The 24,070-nt window shown below is 24.0% G+C and overlaps 6 protein-coding genes across 6 annotated transcripts; 1 reads left to right on the top strand and 5 right to left on the bottom strand.

Annotated features, from left to right (window-relative positions):
- Nucleotides 1–1,878: 1,878 nt before the first annotated feature.
- Nucleotides 1,879–2,291, bottom strand: SRAE_2000363400 (Hypothetical protein; the record flags this gene model as incomplete). Its single annotated transcript, XM_024654850.1, has 2 exons — nucleotides 1,879–2,070; nucleotides 2,124–2,291. The coding sequence occupies 2 exons, from the start codon at nucleotides 2,289–2,291 to the stop codon at nucleotides 1,879–1,881; spliced, it is 360 nt and encodes a 119-aa protein (XP_024508181.1).
- A 1,962-nt stretch (nucleotides 2,292–4,253) lies between these two features.
- SRAE_2000363300 (G-protein-signaling modulator 1) lies at nucleotides 4,254–8,846 on the bottom strand (the record flags this gene model as incomplete). The annotated part of the gene is made up of 11 exons (XM_024654849.1): nucleotides 4,254–4,536; nucleotides 4,732–4,849; nucleotides 6,265–6,501; nucleotides 6,829–6,970; nucleotides 7,108–7,410; nucleotides 7,466–7,626; nucleotides 7,684–7,787; nucleotides 7,915–8,030; nucleotides 8,082–8,257; nucleotides 8,318–8,529; nucleotides 8,578–8,846. 11 exons carry the CDS (start codon nucleotides 8,844–8,846, stop codon nucleotides 4,254–4,256), a joined length of 2,121 nt encoding a protein of 706 aa, XP_024508180.1.
- Nucleotides 8,847–9,750: 904 nt separating this feature from the next.
- Nucleotides 9,751–10,099, bottom strand: SRAE_2000363200 (Transcription factor, enhancer of yellow 2 family-containing protein; the record flags this gene model as incomplete). Its single annotated transcript, XM_024654848.1, has 2 exons — nucleotides 9,751–9,891; nucleotides 9,941–10,099. The coding sequence occupies 2 exons, from the start codon at nucleotides 10,097–10,099 to the stop codon at nucleotides 9,751–9,753; spliced, it is 300 nt and encodes a 99-aa protein (XP_024508179.1).
- A 203-nt stretch (nucleotides 10,100–10,302) lies between these two features.
- Nucleotides 10,303–12,326, bottom strand: SRAE_2000363100 (Hypothetical protein; the record flags this gene model as incomplete). The annotated part of the gene is made up of 2 exons (XM_024654847.1): nucleotides 10,303–11,489; nucleotides 11,534–12,326. 2 exons carry the CDS (start codon nucleotides 12,324–12,326, stop codon nucleotides 10,303–10,305), a joined length of 1,980 nt encoding a protein of 659 aa, XP_024508178.1.
- A 550-nt stretch (nucleotides 12,327–12,876) lies between these two features.
- SRAE_2000363000 (P-loop containing nucleoside triphosphate hydrolase domain-containing protein) lies at nucleotides 12,877–14,723 on the top strand (the record flags this gene model as incomplete). The annotated part of the gene is made up of 2 exons (XM_024654846.1): nucleotides 12,877–14,600; nucleotides 14,645–14,723. The coding sequence occupies 2 exons, from the start codon at nucleotides 12,877–12,879 to the stop codon at nucleotides 14,721–14,723; spliced, it is 1,803 nt and encodes a 600-aa protein (XP_024508177.1).
- Nucleotides 14,724–15,299: 576 nt separating this feature from the next.
- SRAE_2000362900 (Kunitz-type protease inhibitor 3) lies at nucleotides 15,300–18,992 on the bottom strand (the record flags this gene model as incomplete). Its single annotated transcript, XM_024654845.1, has 1 exon — nucleotides 15,300–18,992. The coding sequence occupies one exon, from the start codon at nucleotides 18,990–18,992 to the stop codon at nucleotides 15,300–15,302; it is 3,693 nt and encodes a 1,230-aa protein (XP_024508176.1).
- Nucleotides 18,993–24,070: the final 5,078 nt, after the last annotated feature.

The following is a 24,070-nucleotide window of genomic DNA, read 5'->3' as shown; positions in this document are numbered from 1 at the left end:
TTTAACTAAAATTAAATAATAAAACATTATTAATAAATAATCTTTAAATTTTACATATACTTAATTATTAAAATGTATGCCGATTTAAAAATGACAGAAAAATAAATAAAAATAAAATGGTTAATTTTAAATCTGAAGAAAAAGATAATGATAAAGTTTTAAACCAATTACAAAAATATCAATAATCATTTTATCAAAGCAATAATAAAATCCACTTATCTTAAATTGGTTTGAAGTGAGTTGCATAAACAACTTTACAGACACAATAATTAATAACTTTTTTGTTTTATCATTTTATAAATTTTAACAATAGATTTTTAATTGTTTATTTATAGTCTTCTTTAATATATTATTTAAATTTTTTTATTTTTAAAATGTTAATATGTGATTTCACAGTCAGTCTATTCCTCCAAATATCTTGTATTTTATTTCAGAAAATGCTATATATTATTTTTTGAAATCATATTGTTGATATTTTTATTTATTTTAAAAAAAAAAGCTATTAACTTTATTTTTAATCAATTACATTTTTAAATTTCCCAAGTATTAATTTTGTTCAAATTATATATACTAGAAAAACAATACTTTTAAACCTTATTTGCCTTTTTTTTAATTTTCATGATTAAACTAAAACCAATTTTGAGATATACTAATAAAAATTAATATTAATTATATAATTTTTAGAATTAAAAATAAATCTTATAATTTATTTATATATATTGATATAGAAAACATATATTACATGAGTAGACTTTTATTTTTTAATAATAAGACCATTCTATAAAATTGTACCTACAAAGTAATATAATTCTTATTTTTTATTCAATTTATATTGACATATTTGATGCTTTTATTATTTATAATAATACTTAAAAATATTTCTTTTATTATTACATAATAGAAAATGAAATTAATGTTTTTCTTTTAACAAATGTTTTTTAAAAAATTTCTCTAACTGATTTTAATTTTTAAAGAGTAATTATTTTAATAACATAAAGGCAAAGAAAATATTTTTAAATATTTTTAATTAATAAATATAAATGTTATTAAGTGTATCGTTTTGAAATACTTAAAAAAATACATTTATTATAATGTATAGAATAAAAATGTATACTATAAAATATTTATATTTCATTGTGACTTTATTTTTTAAAAAAATAAAGTAATTATTTTTATAAATCGTATATTAAATCCTATTAAATTAGTTATCATTAAAAAGAAAATTATGTGCAATTTAAGTTGTTACTTAGAAAAATTCTGATAATAAATAAATAATAGTAATGTAACTGTGTCAAGAAAAAAAATTTTAATCTACAATTCTTGTTCATCTTTCAAAAATATCATTAAAAATTAAATGGTACCATAATATTATTTTTAAATGACTATGATTATTATTATACTAATTAATGAGGATTAGATTAAAAAAATTTGTAGCTTAAATTTATACGAAAATGTTAAACAAAATGTTAATGTATATATATTTTATATATCTATTAAATGGAAAATAAATTTTTTATCACAATCAGTACACAACTTCTATCGTAATATTTTGAAAAATAATTAATTATATTCGAATGTATTATTTTAATCGCTTTTTTAGTTAAATATTAATTGAATGAAAACGAAGTCTCATTGGCCTTGATGCCCGAGTGGTTAAGGGGACAGACTCGAAATCTGTTGGGCTTTGCCCGCGCAGGTTCGAATCCTGCTTAAGGCGACTTGATTTTTATAAAAATAAAAGATAAGAAGTGCTACTTAAAGATTTTATTGTTCGATTTACTTATATTTATTTATTTTTATATCTTTCAAATATTGTTGTTATACTTAACATATTTTTTCTTCTTATTATTTAATATTGTTTTTTTTTTCAAAAAAATATCATTTATTTATTTTGTTTGAAGTTTTTGTATCAAGTTTGGTAGTATATTTATTAAATATATGATTATATTCCTCATTTCTCTCCAAAAATTGATAATATCTTTCTAATCGAGGGCATATATTTCCATCAGAAGTAATTTTATTCCTATGATTTTTATGTAATTTATTGTATTGTTGTTTTTGAGGATTATTCTAAATAAACAAAATTATTTATAGTTAATTAAAAAACAAACATTAAAACTTACAAAACTAAAAACGTTTTTATTTTCTCTATTAAGTTTTGAAAAAATATTTGCTTGTTCTTTAGCTTCTTTCATACGTAATAGACGTCTCCTTTGCCTTTCAGAAGCTAGAAGTCTTTCTTTTTCTGACTGATTAATAAGTTGTATTTTCAAAACATTATTATTATCCATTTTTGTATATTATATTTAGAAAAATTTAACTTAAGAAAGCAAGAATATTATATGTCTACCTGTACTAATCTATAATACAGATTAACATCTGCCGTATTTTACACAATTTATTTTAATGCCATATGAGGAAGATTAAAAACGTTATAAGATATAATTATATATGCTATTATATGTTCTTTTTAGTTTTACTTTTATTAAAAAAAAGAAATCTATACAATCCATCTGTTTTATATTATATTAATGTACATGCATGATTAATAATATATTTTTTTTTGACATTAATTAAAAAAAAAATATTTTTAATTATTTATTATCTATGAAAAAAAATATTTATTGATTTCACCATGTTACTTTTTTTTTTTTAAATTATCCCATCTAAAAGAAAGAGAAAATTATTAAACATTTTTAAATGTTGTTTTTAACATGTCATTGATAATCAATCTCTCATAATTGATTCAAATTTTTAATTGTACATTTATTTTTAACATAAGTGACAACAAGCACTTTAAAAATTATTTTTTTGTTATTCTTTTTTATATCAAAATTTTCACAAATCTTTGTTTATCGTCATGCCAACAGTCAATTTATTTTTAAAACACTCTTCTTTTGATTGACACAATATGAATAGAATATATTTTAGCATAACTTTTTATCCTGTCGTGTTCATTGAATAATTTTTTTATATAACAATGAAATTTTATAAAATAACAACAACATAACATTTTGAGATTATATAAATTTATTGATTATAAAAAATAATTTAAGTAAATCATTTGATAAAGTTAAAATAAATTTAATTGGGAAAATGTTAAATTTAACCTTTAAAAAAAAATAAAAATTATGTATATTTAAAAATTTTAATAATAATACTTTTTGATGAATAATTTTAATGTTAAAAATTATCAAATCATTAATCTGTAGAATAAAAAAATTTTTCTATCAGAATAATAGAAATTGTTTATAATGATAAAAAGAAAAATCATTATGAATCATATTATATAACTTATCAATATATACATATTAAATTTTATTTTTCAATTAAGTGTTCTATGAGATTTGTTTTTTAATCTGAGAGTTTTTTTTATGAAAAATTATATCATTTCATAGTTGTAGGTATTTAGATTTATTCTTAAAACAATTTTAAAACAATTCTTTTAATTTATACTATTTTCGTCATTCTTTATAAAATTATTTTAATTGAAATAAAAAATTTATAAAAAAAAAGTAGTAATTTTAAACCAAACATCAATTATCTTATCATTATTTTTAAAATTTTTTTTTATCTTATATGGAAAAAAACACTTATATAAATATTATCCATTATAAAAATATAAAATATTTTATATTTAATAAGTTCTTTAAACCTTTTATTAATTATTAATATTTTACATAAAATAAAATATTAAGAATCTTTGGATAATTATTATTAAAAAAAAAACTAATGATGATAAAAACAGAATTTTTAAATATAAAAATAAGATAAGAATTTTGCTAATTAACTATACTTATAAAGAAAAGGAGCTTTTTATTTTTAATATTTTCATATCAAATATAAATCCATAGAATAAAAATTGACATTTGAAATGGTGGATACCTTTTTATCTCATATGAAATTATTCTTTTATGAATATTTATGATAATCTTTTTTGTTATATGTATTTTAAAAATCCATATAATATTAAAATATTTGTATTTAAAAGAGATATTTTTAATTTAGATTAAATAAATAATTTAAAAACTTATTAGAATTTTTTTTAACAATTTTTCTAGTTTTAATATCTACTACTTTTGACTTTTTTTTTTATTTATAATAAATTTTTAAACTGTCAAATTTTAACCAATTTACATAAATATATTTACGAAAATAAAACACTTTTTTATATAAAATACATTTTTATTAGTTATTTTTGAAAGGGGACAAAACGGATTAGTACCCAATATATTATACAAAGATAAAAATAATTAAGCTTCAGCTTCTTGAACAGAAGCTGATTCCGGTGAAGCTTTTTTTTCTTCGTCTGTTGATGTATTTAAAGGACATCTTTGGTCCTCAAGACGTCCAGCCTGCATCCTTTGTACTAATTGTTCGACATCTTTATGTGGAATCGTTGGTTTTCTTCCTCCAAGTTCCGATCGTTGATCATTTAGTCTATAGGATTGAGATCTAATGACAATTTCATAAATGTTGTCGTCAAATACAGGTTGTTCACCTTCATTTGTTGTTCCCTTCTCTTGATTCATTTGGCTAAAAATAATTTAAGTCAAAATATAGGTATTAAAATTTCATAAATAATAAAGTAAGCTTTTAAATACATGCTTATTATAATATATGTACAAAAAAACACCCTTTTTTTATGTAGTATTTTTATAATTGATTTATAAAGCTGTTTACTTGTTAAACAATCAAAATAGATAAGAGTTTTTTTTTCAATAAACTTACTCAACTGAAGATGATTGTTCTTTACTAAGACCGGGAAGCTTTAACTCAGCTCTCTGATCATCCATACGTCTTCCTTGAATGCTAGCAATTTGATCAAAAAGAAACTCCTCTTGGTTATCTAAAAATATTGTTATATAAAGTAAAATAATATACAACAAATTGTAAATGTTATAGAGTTTCTTTAAAGTAATGAATAGGGATTATATGATTTTAAAGAATAAAACTTATACATAGTGGAAATTAAAAGGAAATGAAAAAAAACATTAAAATAGAAAAATAATATACATTTTACTGCATCAAACTTTAATGACAAATATAATTATATTATTTTAAACATTGAAAATATAAAATTTGAAAAAAAAAATATATATATATATTAAAAGCATAATTATAGGAAAAAAAATTACAAAGATATTATTTGTTTTACTAAAAATGACTTTTATATAAAGTTTATTATGAAAAAATAAATAAAATATGTACTGCTGTTCTGGTATGGCTATAGACTAAAATATTTATCTAGAGAAAATGTCTTTGATAATAACAAAATTATGTGAGACACACACATATATTATAGCATTAATGAAATAACAAAAGCTCATTGATGTAACTTTTGTTATAACGTCTTATACAAATTAATGAAAACTTGAATCACTTTAAAATTAAATTATTACTAAAAAATAATATTATGAATTTTCTTTTATATACTATATGAATACAATGAAATTTTAAAGTAATAATTCAATAAGAAATTCAAGTTTTCATGAGAAAATTTAATTATGATGCCTTCCGTCATAAATAAATTCGATATACATTTAAAAATAAAACAAAATTGGTATACATATATAGAGGAAATTAAAATAAGTTGATTGAAAATATAAAATTTCAACGATATGAAAAATTCCTTTTCATCACGCAATACATTGAAAGTAGTTATTTAATTAGAAATTTTTGTATGGATAATACAAGCATTGTCAAAATGTATGAAATTTTGTTTTAAATGAATACATATCATTAGTAAAAATGACAAACATTATTTTTTTCGTTAAAAAAAATATTTATAAAATAAAATCTTCAATTGCAAACTATATTTATAATTTTTATAAAATATAAAAAAGTTAGTGTCTAATTTAACAAATAAACATAAAATAAATATGTGACAAAAGTTTAAAGTTCACAGGGAAAATAAACAAATAAATAAATAAATAAAAAGTTTTTCAAATGAATCATACTAGTAGAATTTTATAATATTAAAATGCTGCGTTAATATATGTTTGTTCAAATAGTAAAAAAAAAAAATATTTTTACTAAAACTAATGGGATATATGCTAGCAATTTTTAAAGTGTGATAATATACTGAAGTTTAAAAATATAAATATTAAAAATATAGGAAAATTTAATCCACTAATATTCACGATGCTTAGTGTTTTATAAATAAACATTTTTTTTTATTAAACTAGCAAGCTCAAATTTAAAATCCCGTAGAAATACTTCCAGATATAGTATAATTATAATAGTTTTAACTTTTAAACTTACTTCCTAATAGTACACTATGTCTATCTTTACTTGAAAAAAATGATCCTCTATTTGATGATGTTTCAGATCCCAAATAAGCAGATGTAGATCGTGGAAATTTAAATCCTTTTTTCGATCTCATTGTTACCGATGATAAGGAATCTTTACGAGAAAAAAGTGGTGTTGAAGTTAAGTTTTTTCCTTCTCCTTTTTTCAAAAATGAATTGAAACCAGTAAATGAATGCCCAAGTGTACTTCCTATAAATAAAATACTATTTTTAATTTTATCAAAAGAATGAATAAAACTATAAATATTTCCCATTAATATAGTTGTAAAGACATTACAAATTTTTTCTATTATATATAAATAGTATAATTTGTAAGAAGCCTACTTTATACTTAAAATTTTATAGACCCAATTTATTCAAATAATTTAATAGAGCTTTATCATAAACCATAATCGCCACCAATGCTTTAAGTATATATGTGTGACTAACTTTATAATACTCTGTTGTTTTAAATACTTTAAATGTTCAAAAATTACAAAAAAAAAAAAAAACTTTTAATTATTAATTGTGTACTTACCAATCGATTTTTTAAATTTCAGCTGAGGTTTAAGATTTGAATTAGATATATCTTTCAAAGCTGATGCATCAGCACGTTGATCATCGTATTGTTTAAGTTTATTTTGAATTAAAAAAAATTTCTCTAAATCCTCAACACACTTCTAAAAAAATTTATATTTATTAGCAATATAAAATAAAATATATTCTTTTTTAAGTCTATATATATATGGAACAAAAATTTATACTATTCACTAACTATTTACTTAAGGTACGTGTAATATAATCCAATAAAACATACCTTTTTACCGTGATCCTTTTCTTCCTCACCACTTAATTTTAAATTTTTACGAAGAAGACCACAATCAGATTCATCAAATTTCTTACCAGAACAAGCTAAAATAAATTTTCTAATATCAACAGTTAAAAGTTCTTCTTTTGACATTACTTCCTCACTACTGGAGGATTTTAATGGGCACTCAGGCTCATCATCATAAGGACTTTCTAATAAAATTTCACCAGAATCTAAAACGAGTCCAAGGTTTTTTTCAATAAATACTTTTATACAATTCATTACAGTGTCATCTGATTGAGAAGAATTTATCTAAAAATAAAGTAATATTATTATTAAAATGCTTAGTAACGAAAACAAAAAATACCTTCAAAACAAGATGATAATTATAAATAATAAAATACAAAGCTTTTCCAAAATCTTCAAGGGTACTGTAAATTGTTATCAATTGGTCACAGGATCTTAAAGCACTAGAGTAATCCTTAGAAACCCAAGATAATTTAAAATGTCTCAAGAAATGTTTAATAGCTAAAAATATATAAAAAAAAATTGAAATAAATATAAAAGTAATGGTAATTAATTTACCAGCTTTAGTATCTCCACTTAATAACAAGACGTATCCTAGTGAAAAATGGCAATGAGCAATTAACAGACTTTTTTCAAGTTCTTTTGCTATTTCTAATGCTTCACTGGAAATAAACATAACAAATTAAATTTTTTACACTTGTTAATTATAAGGTAATATTTATAGAAAAAAAAATCAGGCTTATTATAAACAATTAGTTTCGTTAAAAAAAGTGATAAAACTCAACTTACGTATAATACTTTTTTCCCTCTTCATATCTTTTCATTAAAACTAAACAAGAACCTATATTTGAATTAAAAAGTCTATTTTTTCCTTTTGCACCAATTCCTTTACTACAGTTTAATGCCTAAACAAATAATAAAGAATTCTTTCTTTTTTTTTTCAAAAGTATACCTACCTTTTCAAAATGTTCTAATGCCTCTTGGTATTTTCGCATCTCATATAGACAAGCTGCCAGTCTTTCATGTGCTTTTAATAAATAATCTGGCTTTCCTATTTGTTTAGCAAGTACTAACATTTCTAAGAAAACATCCACAGCTTGCATCAAATAGTTTGTATGAGTTTTTCTATCTTCTGGATTTCCAATTGATATAGGTGTTACATTTACAGGGTCATGGGAATTTAATTTTTTACCTCGATTGTTTTGAATTTCTTTTGCAGAAAAATGAAAAGCTAATCCGAGATTTAATAAACCATTAAACAATAAAGTAGAATTCCCAATCTCTTTAGCTAATTCAATACAATTTTCACCTTCAATTTGTGCTTCATTAAATTGTCTTGCATTCCTATATGCAGTAGAAAGATTAATACAAGCTTTACATTCAGCAAATTTATCTTTTAAAATACTAAAATTAATCATAAATAATTATAAAATTTAATAAATCTAAACATACGATGCATTATACTTATCATACTTATGATATTCAATAGCTTTTTCATAATCTTCTTTAATAAAATAACAATTCCCAAGTTGACTGTAGATAGCATTAAGTAACCGATGATCACTTGTCTTAACTTCTATAGCTTTCAAAAAATACGCAATTGCTTCATCAATATTTCGTTTAGTAACTTCTAATTCACCAAGTTTTACAAAATCAAGACATTTATAGGAATTATCATTGTATCCTTTTGAGGATACAAATGTTTTTAATTGTTTTGTCATTATTAATATTATAAAGATTTGAAATTAAAATCTAAAATATTAATTAATATATATAAATATCTGTTTATTTATTGTACCATATGATAATCAATATACTAATAGAATAACAAGATCACAAATATATTTTGATGTAATAAATAACACTAATAAAAGTAATAAATGATCGATGTATAGTATAAAGCCCATAAAAAGATATATGTGCATTTCTTGTCAGAAAGCCGTTGTAAGACATTTAAAAAATTCCCTCCCAATATGATATGGATAATAGATTTTATGTAGAAAAGTGTTACTAAAAAAAATTTTTTATTTTATTTGTATTTTTATAAGTCAAATCTTTAATAAAAATTTAAACTGTTTAATTAATGTCTACTGAATAATATTATTTTTATATCAAAGATATGTTTTAATTAATTACATAGATATCTTTATAATACCATATTTCTATAGTATTATTTAGTTGACATAAATAAGAGACTCATATTTTCATAATTATATGAAATAAATGTGATAGTAATTAATAAGACATTAGAAAATAGATTTTTGTACTTGTATAAATTTCAAACAATAATTAATAGTAAATACTTTTATTTTAATAACAGTACTTTTACGAATGATAATTAGGTTGGAAATTATATCACATCATTATAAAACCACATCTAAATGTTTATAATAAAAAAAAATATCCATTAATATAGGGATAAAACAAAATTTTACATGATATTCTATGTTGTAAAAATAATTCTTCTTCTTTCCATAACTTTGAAATTGACTACAACAAAAAACAATTCATGAAATTAACTATCATTTTTTTTGCAAGAATAATCACATTAATTAATAATTAATGCACATGTGGATTAGTTGAAAAACAAATTTTAATAATTAGAGGATAAAAACCATGTTTTTTTTAGTAAGTTTGTGAAATATTATTTTCAACAAATTCACGGATTTTTTTAGTAATTTCATTTTGTATATTTTGATCGATAGCACTTCTTTTATCTTTTCCAACATCTTCAAATAGTTCTGTTAAAGAAACATTATTAATTCCCTTAAAAAAATAAATAATTATAGTATCAATCAATTAAAATTAAACATACTTTTTTCTGAATATATTCTAGGCAAACTTTACGTATTCTATCATTGTAACCAGTTTCTTCAAGTCGTTCACAAACTTCCTTTTTAATTTTTTCAGCTTCACCAGAATTAATATATTCTTCTTTAATTTGTTCCTGAGTTTTAAAATTGAGTTGGTTCATATTATTTAAAAAATAAATGAGAATACAGGTTTTTAATTTTACAAATTGGTAAAGTATGTATACTCCAACGTTTGACAATTCATTTTAATTTTATAAATAATATCATTTAAGTCTAAACTAAAAAGTTCTCTTTTTTATATTTTTATAATTTATTACAATCATTTTTATTATGTATATTTTATAAGTTATTTTAAAATTATTCATCAACTTTTATATTTTAACATTTCTGAAAAACTATTAATTTTTTCATTTAAAGAAGTATTAGTGGATTCTTCACTTATATTTGAAAATTCTCTTAGTGAATATATACTCCTACTTTGAGATTTATGTTCATTATCTTGACTAGCATGTGGGCTTAAGACACTAATGCTACGAATTGTCGATGCTTCGCGTGATTGTAGTTTAACGGCCGTATCTGATAAATCTTTAATTTTTTTTACCAATGCTTCAAATTCATTAGTTTTTTCTGAATGTAAAAATATTTCTTTTCTCATTTTTTCCATTGCTTCATAATGTCTTAATTTCATTTCATCTTTTTCATCCTTTAATTTTCCTATTTCTACTTCTTTATCCGATATTTTCTTTTCTAAAATTTGAATTTTATCTTCAAGAGAATTTTTATTTTCTCGAAGTGTCTTGTTATCAGATGACAACGCTTTTGATAGCACATTTAATCCCTCAAGTTCATTATGTATTCTTTGTTTTTCATCATTTTGTTTTTCCTCTTGAACTTGCTTTTCTTTCAACTGCATTTCTAAATTTTTTATTTTTTCTTTCAAATCCGTTACATACTCTTCTTTAATTCTAAGTTCATTCCTTAAGTTAAGTTCTCTTTGTCTTGACTCCATAAATTCTTGTTCCTGAACTTCAAAATCTCTTATTTTTGATAACTCTTTGTCCTGTTGCTCTATAATCATTTGAAGTTTCATTATTTCTGATGACAATTTGGAATTTTCCTTTATCAGGTTATTGTTGTCGTCTAAAATTTTGTCAGATAAACTTTTTTCCTTTTTATTTTTCAATTCTTCTTCCTTCATTTTTCTTTTCAATGAAGATAATTGATCAATATAACTTTGTTCATTCATTTTTAATTGAATATTTTCATTGTCAAATTCCTTTATTTTTTCTACTAGCCTCTCAATTTCTTGTTTTCTTCTACCTTCTAATTCATTAATTGACACTTTTTCTTTCTCTTTTTCTTCATACCTTAATTGTAAGCCTTTGCATTCTTGTTTTGCTGATCTCAATCTAATAATCAAATTATCTTTTTCAGCTTCTAAACGTGATATAATTGATTCTTTCTGTGAAAGTATTGGTGTTAAATCATCTAACCTTTTCTGTAAAACTATATTTTCATCAAGAAGTACATTTCTATTCCTATTGGATAATTCTAAAAATATTTTTTAACAAAATAAATAGATAATTTTTACTTACCGTCTTTTTTTGCCAAGTTCCCTGATAGTTCCCATACTTTTTCTTCCAATTCTACACGTAGTCTCATTAATTCACTAATTTCTGCATTTTTTTGACTAAGTTTACTCTCAAGTTTGTATATTGTTGTCTCTAGTTTCGTTTCATTAGCTGTTTTATAATTTGTTTTTTGAAATGAGGAATGCATAGGATATTGTTTTTTTGGAGATTGTTGATATGACTCTTTCTTAATATCATCATCTCTTAAAGCTATAGAAATTTCATCATCATCAAATACATGAAATCTATTATCTACAATATTTGCCTTTTTAGGAGATTCATAATTTGTTGTTCCTTGTTTTATATTGTCATTTTTTATTTTATTTAAATTTTCTTCTTCTTTATCAGATTCTCTCATATTTTGACTTTTTTTTAAATAGTTATTTTCCATTTCTAAAAGTTGTATTTGTTGTTGAAGATTTTGTACATATACATCATGCAAAAATGTATAGTCTTCAATTTGTTTAGTGGAATGAGAACATTTTGGAATATTAATATTTGTTAATGATTTTGCTTTATTATCTTTTATGTTATCAATGATTGTGACAGATTTATTTGTTGGTGTTGTAATCTTTCCTTTATTAGTTTTAGAATTATTAGTAGTATCAATAGTTACTGAACCCGAGCTATTTAATAAAATACCATCTGACTTTTTAAGTATTGAAGAAGCTGACCGAATACGTGATCCTTTGATAGAAAGTACTCCATTAGTTTTAGAATCATCAATTCCTACTCCTCTAGGGGCTTTTGAAAACATTTATGTAATTTAATAAATATTTGTAGTTGTATATATTATAAATAAAATTGGTATATAATATAAAAGTTCATAAAATAGTATATATTTTGTAGTATAAATCATTAGAATCGGTCGCCTTGGTAACCTTTCTTTTAACATGATATAGTAGTAACCCATTTGGTCCTGGTTGATTCATGAGCTAGTGGTTTAAAGTTAATTATTATTTAAAACTTAATACAAAATATCTGTTTCTTTTCAATGATACATAGACTTATAAAAATTACAATTTTTCTTAGTTTTATTATAATTTAGAGTGGATTGGAATAATGGTTTAAATTGAAGTATTGAAAATTAATTTTTCTTTTTGTAATATTTTTAATTAAAAAGTAAAAAAGAATTTTGATTAATCAAAATATTAATTTTTTTTAAAACAATTAAATGATTATTTATTTAAAAGTATAAATTTATAATTAATATTAGAAAATAATATCCATACTGTATTTTTTTTTAGTTTCATCTTTTTAAATGATGTTATTTTAAAATTTGTTGTCTTTAGATTGTCAACTATACTATGACGGATAATGCAGAGTTAATAAAAAGGTTACGAATTGGTTTTGATAATTATCATAATTCTGATTCTCCTTGTTCTCAAAATTCACCACATACAACAATATTATCAAATGAACCAATTAATATATTACAAAAAAATGAAACACCAATAAATGTAAGTAGTAGAATTTTAGAAAGAAATAAAGATGTAGATGAAACTAATAGTAGCTGTAATAACGAAGATATTTTAAGAGATGAAAAGAAAAAAAAAAGAAAAGAAAAAAGTAGTAGGAAAGATTCAAAATCTCATAAATTTTTAACAAATGTAAAAATTTTATCTAAAGAAACTACTACACTTAGTCCTTCTACACCAAAACAAAATATGTGTATTCGCAATATTGTTTCACGACGAAAAATTCTTAAACATTCTACTGTTTTAATTAATGATGCTCTTGATTTTAATATTCAAATCAAAGATTTTCTTAATGATGTCTCTTCAGATTATCATGTTGTATCATTTATTGGTTCACAAGGATCTGGAAAAAGTACAATAGCTAATTTATTAAGTGGACTTTGTACATCAGATATTCAAAAAAAATGTATATTTAAATTAAGTCATTATGATGTTGGATTAACAAGACCAAATGCACCTAGAGTTGAGATATATGTAACAAAATCAGATTTAATTATTCTTGATTTTAAAGGTCTTGTAAGTGAAAAATATTTTCATTGTATAGCAAAACGAGGAAAAGATTATATTGGTAAGGATGGTGAAACTACAGATGAAGAATGGTTAAAAACAGAACAATTAAAATTAATATCATATGCTATTTCAATAAGTCATACAATAATTGTTACAACAACTAATTTTGATGAAACAAATGAATTTGTTGAACAATTAAAATTAGGAAATAGGATTCATTTAGGATTATTTGAAACAATGAAAACCAATAATACTTCTCGTTTTAATACATTATCATTAGGTAGACGTGTCAATGTTTTATTTTTTTATTCTAATAAATTAGGAAAAAATGAAAATGAAATAAGAGAAAAATTTACATTAAAACAAAAGATATTAGATGTTGGTTTAGAAATGTCAAATCTTAATTTAGAAGCATATTTTCAAATATATGATAAACGTGTTGGAGATTATGATAGAAAATTATTATTTGTTGTTCCAAAAATAATAACTACTGATGTTGGTTATAAATTTAAAGAAACTGATACAAAAAATACTTCAGATCCTACAAAACCATCATCTTTACTTATAGATCGGAGAACTACTAGAAAACTTAATTTTATCACAGGAGAGTCAAATTTTTTGTATGAAGATCAAGAAAATTATCACACAGTTCCTGTTAAAGAATATGACTACACTCATTTTCTTTCACATATACTTAAAACTTCGAGTATTAATAGTGAAACATTTGATGAAAATTTTTTTGCAAATATTGGTTTTGATGATACAAATAGTAATATGGAAAAATGGCATAATATTATGAAACAAACACCTGTGAATAGTGATGATGCTTTTAAAAATTACATTAAAAAACATAAACTTTCAAACATTGTTGGTGAAAAAAAAATTTGGTTTGATGATGATAATGATTATAATCTTAAGAAGGATGATTCCTTGGTTAATCACAATAAAGATGTTGATGCATTGATAACATACATTCGAGTTGGGTTAAGAAGACTTGACAAATCATTATTTTTTGATAAAAAAAATTTATCACCCAAAGAATGGTAATTTTGATAATGATAAAGTTTAATATTATAATATTTTTTAGGTTAATGTTATGTCAAAATGTATGGAAAAATTTAACAAATATTCAATTAAAAACAGAAAAAAACAATTGTAATTGTTAATAAATTTATTTTCAAGGGTTGTTGTTAATTTTAATTATAATTACATTTTTTAATAAAATAGATGTTACGTATTGTAATATAATATATTATACAATCATATAAAATTTACAAAAAAAAAACTAAACTTTTTTACAAAATGAATTTTAAAATTTAGGTTTTCATGTAATCAATACACAAAGTTCTTAGGCACTTTTTCAATGAAGTATAAAGTCAAAATAAAGTGCAACTTTTCTTTATCTCTAGCTATGCTATAAATTTAAAATTTGTTTTTGAAAAAATTAATATCATATTTTTAAAGTTTGATTATAATTAAAAGTTTATTATTAAATAATTATTAAAATACAAAGCCAAGATACTCGCAATGGAAAAGGCAACAAAAATATAACATATAAAAATATCCAAACAAAGTTAATAGTAAAAAAATATTTTGGATAATTGTTGGAATGTATAATGAGAATCAAAATCTTTGTAAGTAGCGATTGTACATCTCGTCTATTCACATGAAAAAAGAATTTCTTCTATCAATTTTAAAAAACTATAAATTTCAGGAAGCAATTTAATATTAATTTTTTTTCTTTAATCCATCATACATAGTGCTTCACAAACCTTTTTACTTTCAAATCTATTTATGCTACCTCCACAACCACGATAGAAGAAAAGTTTACATTTTTTATCCTTTAAACTATAAAAATATTGAAGATTTGTTCTTGGAACTGGTTCATCTTCACGACATCCTCTACCTTCTGATGGAGATACATGACAAGCACTTTTATCAACTATTTTTTTTGGTTCTATCATTGAAATCTCATCAACCATTAATATTGATGAATCTTCTATATGTTTTATATTTGTTTCTTGTGTATCATCAACTAAAAGTTTTGGATTTTCTTCTAAAATCATTTCTTTTTGGTTATTTCCTTTATTTATAGGTTTTATCATCATATGATCATACTCCTTATCGGTATGTTTTTTTTCTACAATTGAAGGAATAGCTATTGGAAGTGGTTTTGAAGATTGTGGTGTTGTTGAGGGTATATCTCCATTAACGGGAAGTTCTTGCTTTGAAAATAACTCTTTTGTATTATTCTTTTTTTGATTAATAAATGGTGATTCATTCATTGGGGCATAAACTTTTGTTCCAATAGAACCTAATTGACAGCAAAGACGTGAATTAGTAAAATAATCTATTGAACAGTAATAACCAATTGGACACAATGGATGACCATCTCCACCTGTTCCACAATCAACAGGTTTTCCTGTCAAAACTTCTTTTAAAGAATCTGATCCATCTGGGCAAATGTTATTTGATGATGCAACAACAATTCCTGATGATGTTCTTAAACGTGGAAGATTTGATTTATTTGGATTAAATGTTGAATTAACTTTTGGAGCAAAACGTGTTTCTTTATTTGCTTTTTTAGCAATAATATCTTTAATAGTTAATTGATTAATATCATCATCTTCAATAACCTTTGGACAACAAATAAATGGTGCATCCTTTCGACAGAAATATCCAACAGGACATCCAATAGAATCATTTTCATTACCACAAACTAAAGGATTTTCCCCTCCAAAAGGAGTCATTCCTTCACCACAAACATTAGAAAAACTTTTTTCCTGTTTAACTATTTTTGGAGTTTCAGGTTCTTGTATTTTACAGATTCTTTCACAATCTACTTGTGTAGCAAAATTGTTACCATTACCTTGACAACCACTATAATAGAACATTCTACATTGATCAATTCTAGCATCATAGAAATATCTAATATGATTTTCCTCACAATTACCTCTTTCAACTTCTAAATTACAAATAGGTAACATTTTACCATTAACATGTAATCTATTAGCACGACTAACTTGTTTAATTGGAGCACCTTCAAAACGAAGACTTTTATAAATATTATCTAATCCCATGGCTTCTCTTTTGGCTCTCTTAATTGGTTCATGATTAACTATTGAAAGTATATTTAATGTTTTAGTTAATGGTTTATAACCATTTTTAATTTCTTCACCATTGTAACCACCAAATACATGATGATCATATGGATCTTCTGGTGAAGGGCAACAATAAAAGTTAACACCATTAAAGATACAAGAACTTTTTTCTGGACATGGTCGTTTTCCAGGTAAACATGACAATGGATTTCCAATTCTATCTGTAAGTGCTGGTTTTTTATTTGGACATACTGGAACACGTGGATCAACCTTTGTTACAAGTTCTTCTAAAGTTTGAGTATCTTTATTTATTTGTTGATTAACTATTCCATTAACTACATTTCCTCCTCGACTTTGATAATTTATTTGTGGATCTGGTGACTCTTTAACTATTGGAAGTTGTTCTTTTGGAAGTTTATTTATTATTTTTTCTGTTAATTTATTGGCTTTATATTCATCCTTATTTTCAACTGCATCTTTTTTAGAAAGTTCATTTGTCTCCAATAAATCTTTGTCATCCTCAATTGATTGACTATTTTTAGATGGTTCAGGAGTAGTTGGAGTTTCCAATTTAATGGTTGTTGACTCAGTTATTAATTCAGTTGTTGGTTTATTTATTGATTCAGTTGGTATCTCTTTAACTGTATTACTTGGAGAAATTGGTCTAATATCTAATTTTTTGATACTACGATCTTCTGAGGTAATATCTTCAATTTCTGTAATTTTTGAAACAATTTCAGTTTTACTAACAGGTGAAGGAGAACCTGATTGAACAATTAGATTAGCTCCGATATTAACTGTTGATGGACCATTTGTAGTAGCTGATGTTGATAAAGTAGATTGAACAGTTTCTGTTACATATTTTTCTGTTGATTGTGTTTCTACTTTTTCTGTTGAGTGTATTTCAACTTTTTCAGTATATTGTGTTGGAGCTACTGTATTTATTTGCGGTTGAATAGAAATTTTTACTTGAGATTGTGTTTGAGTTTGTACTGGAATTTCGGTCTGAAGGCTTGTTGTTGGTACTGTTTGTACTTCAACTGTAGCTTGTGTAGTTTGTGATTCAGATGTTGATTTAGTTTCTACATTTTCTGTGGCTAATGTTTCAACAACTTTATTTACATTTTCAATGTAAGAAATTGTTGGCAATGTTTCTTTTACAACTTCAGGAGTTTCTGAATATTTAATTATTTCTACAGTTGGAATTGTACTAGTAATAACTTCAGCTTTGGATTCTTTTACTTCAAATCCTGATTTTGATAAATAAGTAGGCATCTCTGTTGTTGAAATGTCAGATTTGAATGTCGTGATAACTTCAGGTGATTTATTATCTACTTCTACTGTTTGAGTACTCTTTGAATAAGCAGTTGCTTCTTCTTTTTTTTCTGTTGTAAAAGTGGTAGATTCTTTTTCTTTTACAGTTTCAGCAGTTTCATAACCTGTAGTTGTTGAAGGAGTAGCACTTTGACTTGTCTCTGTAAAATCAGTTGGTTGTGAGGGAGCAAGTGACATTTCTGGATAACCTCCATTTTTGGGTACAATTGTATTCTTAATTGTTACAGATGAATGATGAACTTCAGGTGTAGAGACATTATCTGTTGTTTGATATGGTTTAGCATTATATTGTTGTTGATAATTTTCCAATGTAGGAACAGGTATACTTACTTGGGAAGGTTCAGTTTCAATAACTTTTATTGATGATGTCATTCCAGTTTTACCTTGATTATCAACACTTTCAGCTATTTTAATACCTTTAACATTATTATTTAAAGAACTAAAACTATTATCTTTATTCCATTTTTCCATATCTTTTAATTGTGGGACAAATGTTGGTGGTTGTTGAACAGGAAGGGGTCTCAATTGATTATTAACTTCACGAATTCTATTATTACATGTATTTTCACATTTAATTTTATTATCAAATCTATTATCATTACCGCCTTGTCCTTGATAAATCATTTGTTCACAATGAAGATTTCTAAAATTAAAATAATATTTTGGATGGTATTCACCACCAAATCCTTCATCCCTTTCAAAGGTACATTCTTTTGGAAGTGATGAAAAAACTTTAGGTAAAATTACAGAAATACATTTAGCCTCACAAGAATTTTTATCAAAGAAGTTGTTTTTATTTCCACCACATGAACCATATGAAAATTGTTCACATTTTCCTTTTTGACTATTGAAATACCAACGTGGAATATAATTGAAACAATGTCCAACATCAGCTGGTAAATTACAAATATCAACAATTTCTTCATTAAATTGTTTTGTTGTTTGAGAAAATTGTACAGTATTATGTTGTGATTTGATAATATTTTTGTGTGGTAACATTGGTTGTTGTGGAATTGTTGATTGTTGTGGAATTGTTGGTTGTTGTGGAATTGTTGTTTGTTGTGAAATTGTTGATTGTTGTGAAATCGTTGGTTGTTGTGAAATCGTTGGTTGTTGTGAAATAGTTGACCGTTGTGGAGTAGTTGATTGTTGTGGAATAGTTGGTCGCTGTGGAGTAGTTGATTGTTTTGTAGATAAACCTAAAGATAAAATAATTAAATAATTTAAATAAATAAAACTGTAAAAATTTAAAACCTTCTGTGAAATCATTAAATGGTGCATCAGTGGAAGTGTGTAGTGTGGAGAATGTTCTTTTTTTAAATGTTTCAATATTAAGTGATTTATAATTTTTTTCAAAGGGTCGTGTTGTTATGTAAATTCGTGATATTGGTTTATCTGTTTCTGTTTCTAATTGTTCACCTTTCTCTTTTATTGTAGTATAACTTTTAAAAGATGATTTATTTAATTTTGAAATTTCTGTAGTCAATTGTTCTTCACTTTCAACTTTTTCGTTTTCAAATGGCATACTTTTTATTGAAGGTTCCATTACTTTTTTATCGTTAAATAGTGATATTTTAGTCGTTGGTATTGTCTCTTCATATGAATGATCATTTTTTTCAAAAGGTATAGTACTATAAATGTTTTTCTCAACTTTTTTTTCATTTTCAAATGGTATATTTTCTACTAGTGATTCTAATATTTTTTTATCATTAGATAACATTATATTGGTCGTAGATTTTGTCTCTTCATATGAATGATCATTTTTTTCAAAAGGTATAGTACTATAAATGTTTTTCTCAACTTTTTTTTCATTTTCAAATGGTATATTTTCTACTGATGATTCTGATATTTTTTTATCATTAGATAACATTATCCTGGTTGTAGGTATCGTCTCTTCATATGAATGATCATTTTTATCAAAAGATATAGTACTATAAATGTTTTCCTCAACTTTTTTTTCATTTTTTTTATCTGTTGTTGAATAGTAGATAGAATCATCGGCAATTATTAATTCCTCAAAAATAGTCACTAGTGGAGAGATATCTGGTATTTTTGTAGCATATATACTTGGCTTATAACTTTTTACATCTATATTAGTTGGTAATTTTGTTGAAAATTGTTCCGTTGAAAATGTAAAATTGATTTCAGATGTATTAATTATAGGCACATTAGTTTCTTCACTACTTAAAATAATAGAATTTGTTGAATCAATTTTTTCATTTTCAATTAAAATTGGTCTATTAGTTGTGAGTGTTGTTTTTGGAGTAGGTAAAATTGAAGATATTTCATTTATATTGTTATACTCTTTCTGACTATTTTCAATATTTTTAATGAAACTAAAAGCTATCTCTTTTTCAACATTTCCGTTATTTTCATTTGTTAATGAAGTGATATTTTCATTTGTTGGAGGTTTTAATATTTTTCCTGGTGCTACTGTAACACTTTCTAATACAATTCTTGTTGTAGATTTTTGTAATACATCTTTTGAAATTCCAATAATTTCTTTTTTTTGTGTTTCCTCATTCCAAACATTAATCCACATTATTTGAGAATGATCATCTGTTTTATTATTAATTTCATTATTATTATTAAGAATAATAGGTTTTTGTTCACTATTAATTGTATTAAGCGGGAAATTTTTTGGTATTGGAATAATGAATGGATTTCTATTAGATAATTGAGTATTTTCAATTGGTATATTTATATGTGGATTTTGTGTATTTTCAAAAGGCATTTCATTTATATTTTTTTCATTAACATTTGATATTATACTATTTTTATTATTACTTGTCAATACATTAACATTTACTGTTGTCCATTGTGGTGTAAAACTAACAGTTGACAAAGTTGAAGATAATGGTATATCTACTTCTAAAGTATCAATATTTTCTAATCTTAATCTTTTTTGATACTCCTCAAAAGCATATTGATTTTGATTAATAAGCTCATATCTATTTAACTTTTTGTTCCATCTTTTAACCCACATAACTGATCCAGTAATTCCATTGAATGGTGGTTTAATTTCATCAGGACGAATTTTATTAATTTTACCAGTTTTTTTGTCAATATTTTGTATCCACATTAATTGATTATTAGGATTACCTAAAATTTCTAAACTTTGATCATTATTTGTAGGTTTTATTGTTGAGAAAGTATCTTTAGTAAATAATTGTGTGGTATTTTCAATTACAGAAATTGTTGGATTAACAATTAATTCATTTTTTTTAGTAACCATAGATTCTGGAATCCATATACCTCTTGATACAAGTTGTTGTTTAATTTCTAATGTTTCATCAGAATCATCCTCCTCAGCAATATCAACTGGTCTTATTTTTTCCTCTTCCTGTATTTTTTTAATAATATTTACAACAGAAGGATTTTTTAAAAATTCTGACGTTGAACTTGGTGGTTTATTATCATTCATTATATTTTTAAAATCATTATTTTTTAATGTAATATTATTAGTCTCATTATTTTTTTTAATTGGTCTAACAATAATTTTTGGTGAAATAGGAATAATATTATTAAAAGTATTTTGTGTATGTAATATAGGTAATGGAAGTGGTTTTATAATATCTCTTCTTGGTGGTGTAATATTTTTAAGAGGTGCAAGTGGTGTAATATCTAAATAATAGTTTTTAAAGTGAATGTGAGTGTGATTAATAGTGTTAAAATGTTAGAAATTTTAAAAACATACTTGCAAATCTGGCACAGTGTACTTCACACTCATGTCTGGTAAAGAAATGATTTTTAGATCCTCCACATCCACCAAATTTGAATGGTTCACATAATCCAGAATTAATATTAAAATACCATCTTTCAATAAAATCTTTACATGGACCTGGATCAACTGGTAATGTACATTTATCACCAACAACATCTTTAAATGATGGAACACTTGGAATGAAACCACCATTATCAATAGAATTAATATTTTTTTCATTTTTTTCTGGTTCAATAGAAATAGTTGGTTGGAATGTGGTATTCTCTTCTTCAGAAACTATTTTTTGTGTTGTTAATTTATTTTGTGGTTTTAAATCAATTTTATTTTTTGAAATTTCTGAACTTGTTGATGATTTAACCATTGGAATTTCTGTTGTTGGAACTTTTGGACAGACACATTCTTGACAACCTACTCTATTAAAGAATATCATACATGGTTCAACACATGATGCAGTATCAACTATTGGACAATTAATAGTTTTTTGAACTGGAATTGGAAATGGTGGTGGACTAATAACAGGATTCTTATTGACAAGTGGTGGACAGTTACATGTTGAACATCCATTAATATCTTGGAGAACATGACAACGAGTTAAGTCACAATTTGTCATTGGTGGACATGTAGGTCTAATACATGCATCGGAACAATCTTGATATGTTCCAAAATTATTTGGAGATCCATTACAACCACTATAAGTATATTGTTTACATTGATTTGTATTTTTATCATATCCAAATCTTGGAAATACTCCATCACAATCACCAACATCAATAGAATGGAAACAGGCTGGACTTTGTTGAGCTGGTTTTCTTCCTGGAATACATTTTCTTGCACAATCTTCTTCAGTAGCAAAATTATTTCCATTACCCATACAACCTGTGTAACGCATTTTAATACAATTTCCTGTTTTTTTATCAAATGCCCATCTTAAAAAGTTTCCACCACATTCACCTTGATCAATTTTATGTGAACATACATCAAATGGATTTAAAATTTCATTTTCATTATCTTTTGATGCTGCATTGATATGACAAATACTGAGGCATTCTTCTCTATTTGCAAAATTATTAGAATTACCAGCACATCCAGAGTAACTAAATGTTTCACAAATTTTACGTTGATTATTCCAATACCATCTAACAAAATTTCCATTACAATTACCACTATCTTTTGGTGGAAGACAACGATTCTCTGTAAATGGATATTCTGTTGTTGTTACAATAATTGGTTGTTGTGGGAAAGTACTTTCCAAACGTACAATTTTAGGTGGTGTAGTTTGAAAAATTTTTGGTTCAGGTGTAATATTACTTGGATTTTTTGGAGGTAATTCTTCCATTTGACTTGGTCTACCACCACATGTTGCTTCACAATCTTCAACTTTAAGGAAATTATTAGAATTACCTTCACAACCACCATAGAAAAAGTATTTACACTCATTAAGTTCTTTATTATAATAAAATCTTAAATCATATCTATCACATGGTCCTCTTTCTTTTGGTAAAGAACAAACAACATTTGCATTCATATTTGTTGCTGTTGTATGAAATTCTTCCTCTGAAGATGTTGTTGGTTTTTTAGGTATACATCTATCTATGCATGCAAGTTCATTTTCATAATTATTACCATTACTTCCACAACCAGAATATTGGAATGATTTACATTTTTTTTCAGATTCATTAAAATACCATCTTGTAAGATTAGCTTTACATGGTCCATAAACACTTTCACCATTACATTTATTAGGAATTCTATTTTGTGCTGAAAATATTTCACCACAATTTGGTGCAACTCCATTTGGAGATGATCTAGAATATGGTATTTCTCTACCTAATTTATCAACACAAAAACATTCTTGTTTTTCAGCATTACATTGAAGTGTCTTATAACTTCCATCAATATCACATTCTAATTTAAAAATATCTTTACTAGTAATTCTTTCTTGTTCACATTTACTTAAAAATTTAGTAGATGTTGTTTCAATTAATGGTTTATTTGTACCATAAGTTTCTTCACTTTTAACATTTCCTTTAGTAGTTGTTTTTATTGGAGCAAATCTTATAGGTGAATCTTTATCAGTACGACTTACAATTTCTGTTTCTTTTCTTCCAATACAAGCTTCCTGACACTCCTCTTTATAACGGAATAATTTTGGTTCATTTTCATCATTAGCGCAATGCCCTAAATTTAATATAATTAAATTGTTATATATTAAAGATTTTTGTTATATAAAAATTTTATCTATGCCAAGGTTAAAATATCAATAAAATTTTGAATAGAAAAAGCGTAATTAACTAATTTTATAATTATAAAAAATTTTTTTACTCACCATAAGGATATGATACACATTCTCCAT

Source organism: Strongyloides ratti, assembly GCF_001040885.1.
Source record: "Strongyloides ratti genome assembly S_ratti_ED321, chromosome : 2".
Taxonomy (NCBI): domain Eukaryota; kingdom Metazoa; phylum Nematoda; class Chromadorea; order Rhabditida; family Strongyloididae; genus Strongyloides; species Strongyloides ratti.
The sequence above is the reverse complement of the archived record's forward strand: the minus strand, read 5'-3'. Positions and strand labels throughout refer to the sequence as shown.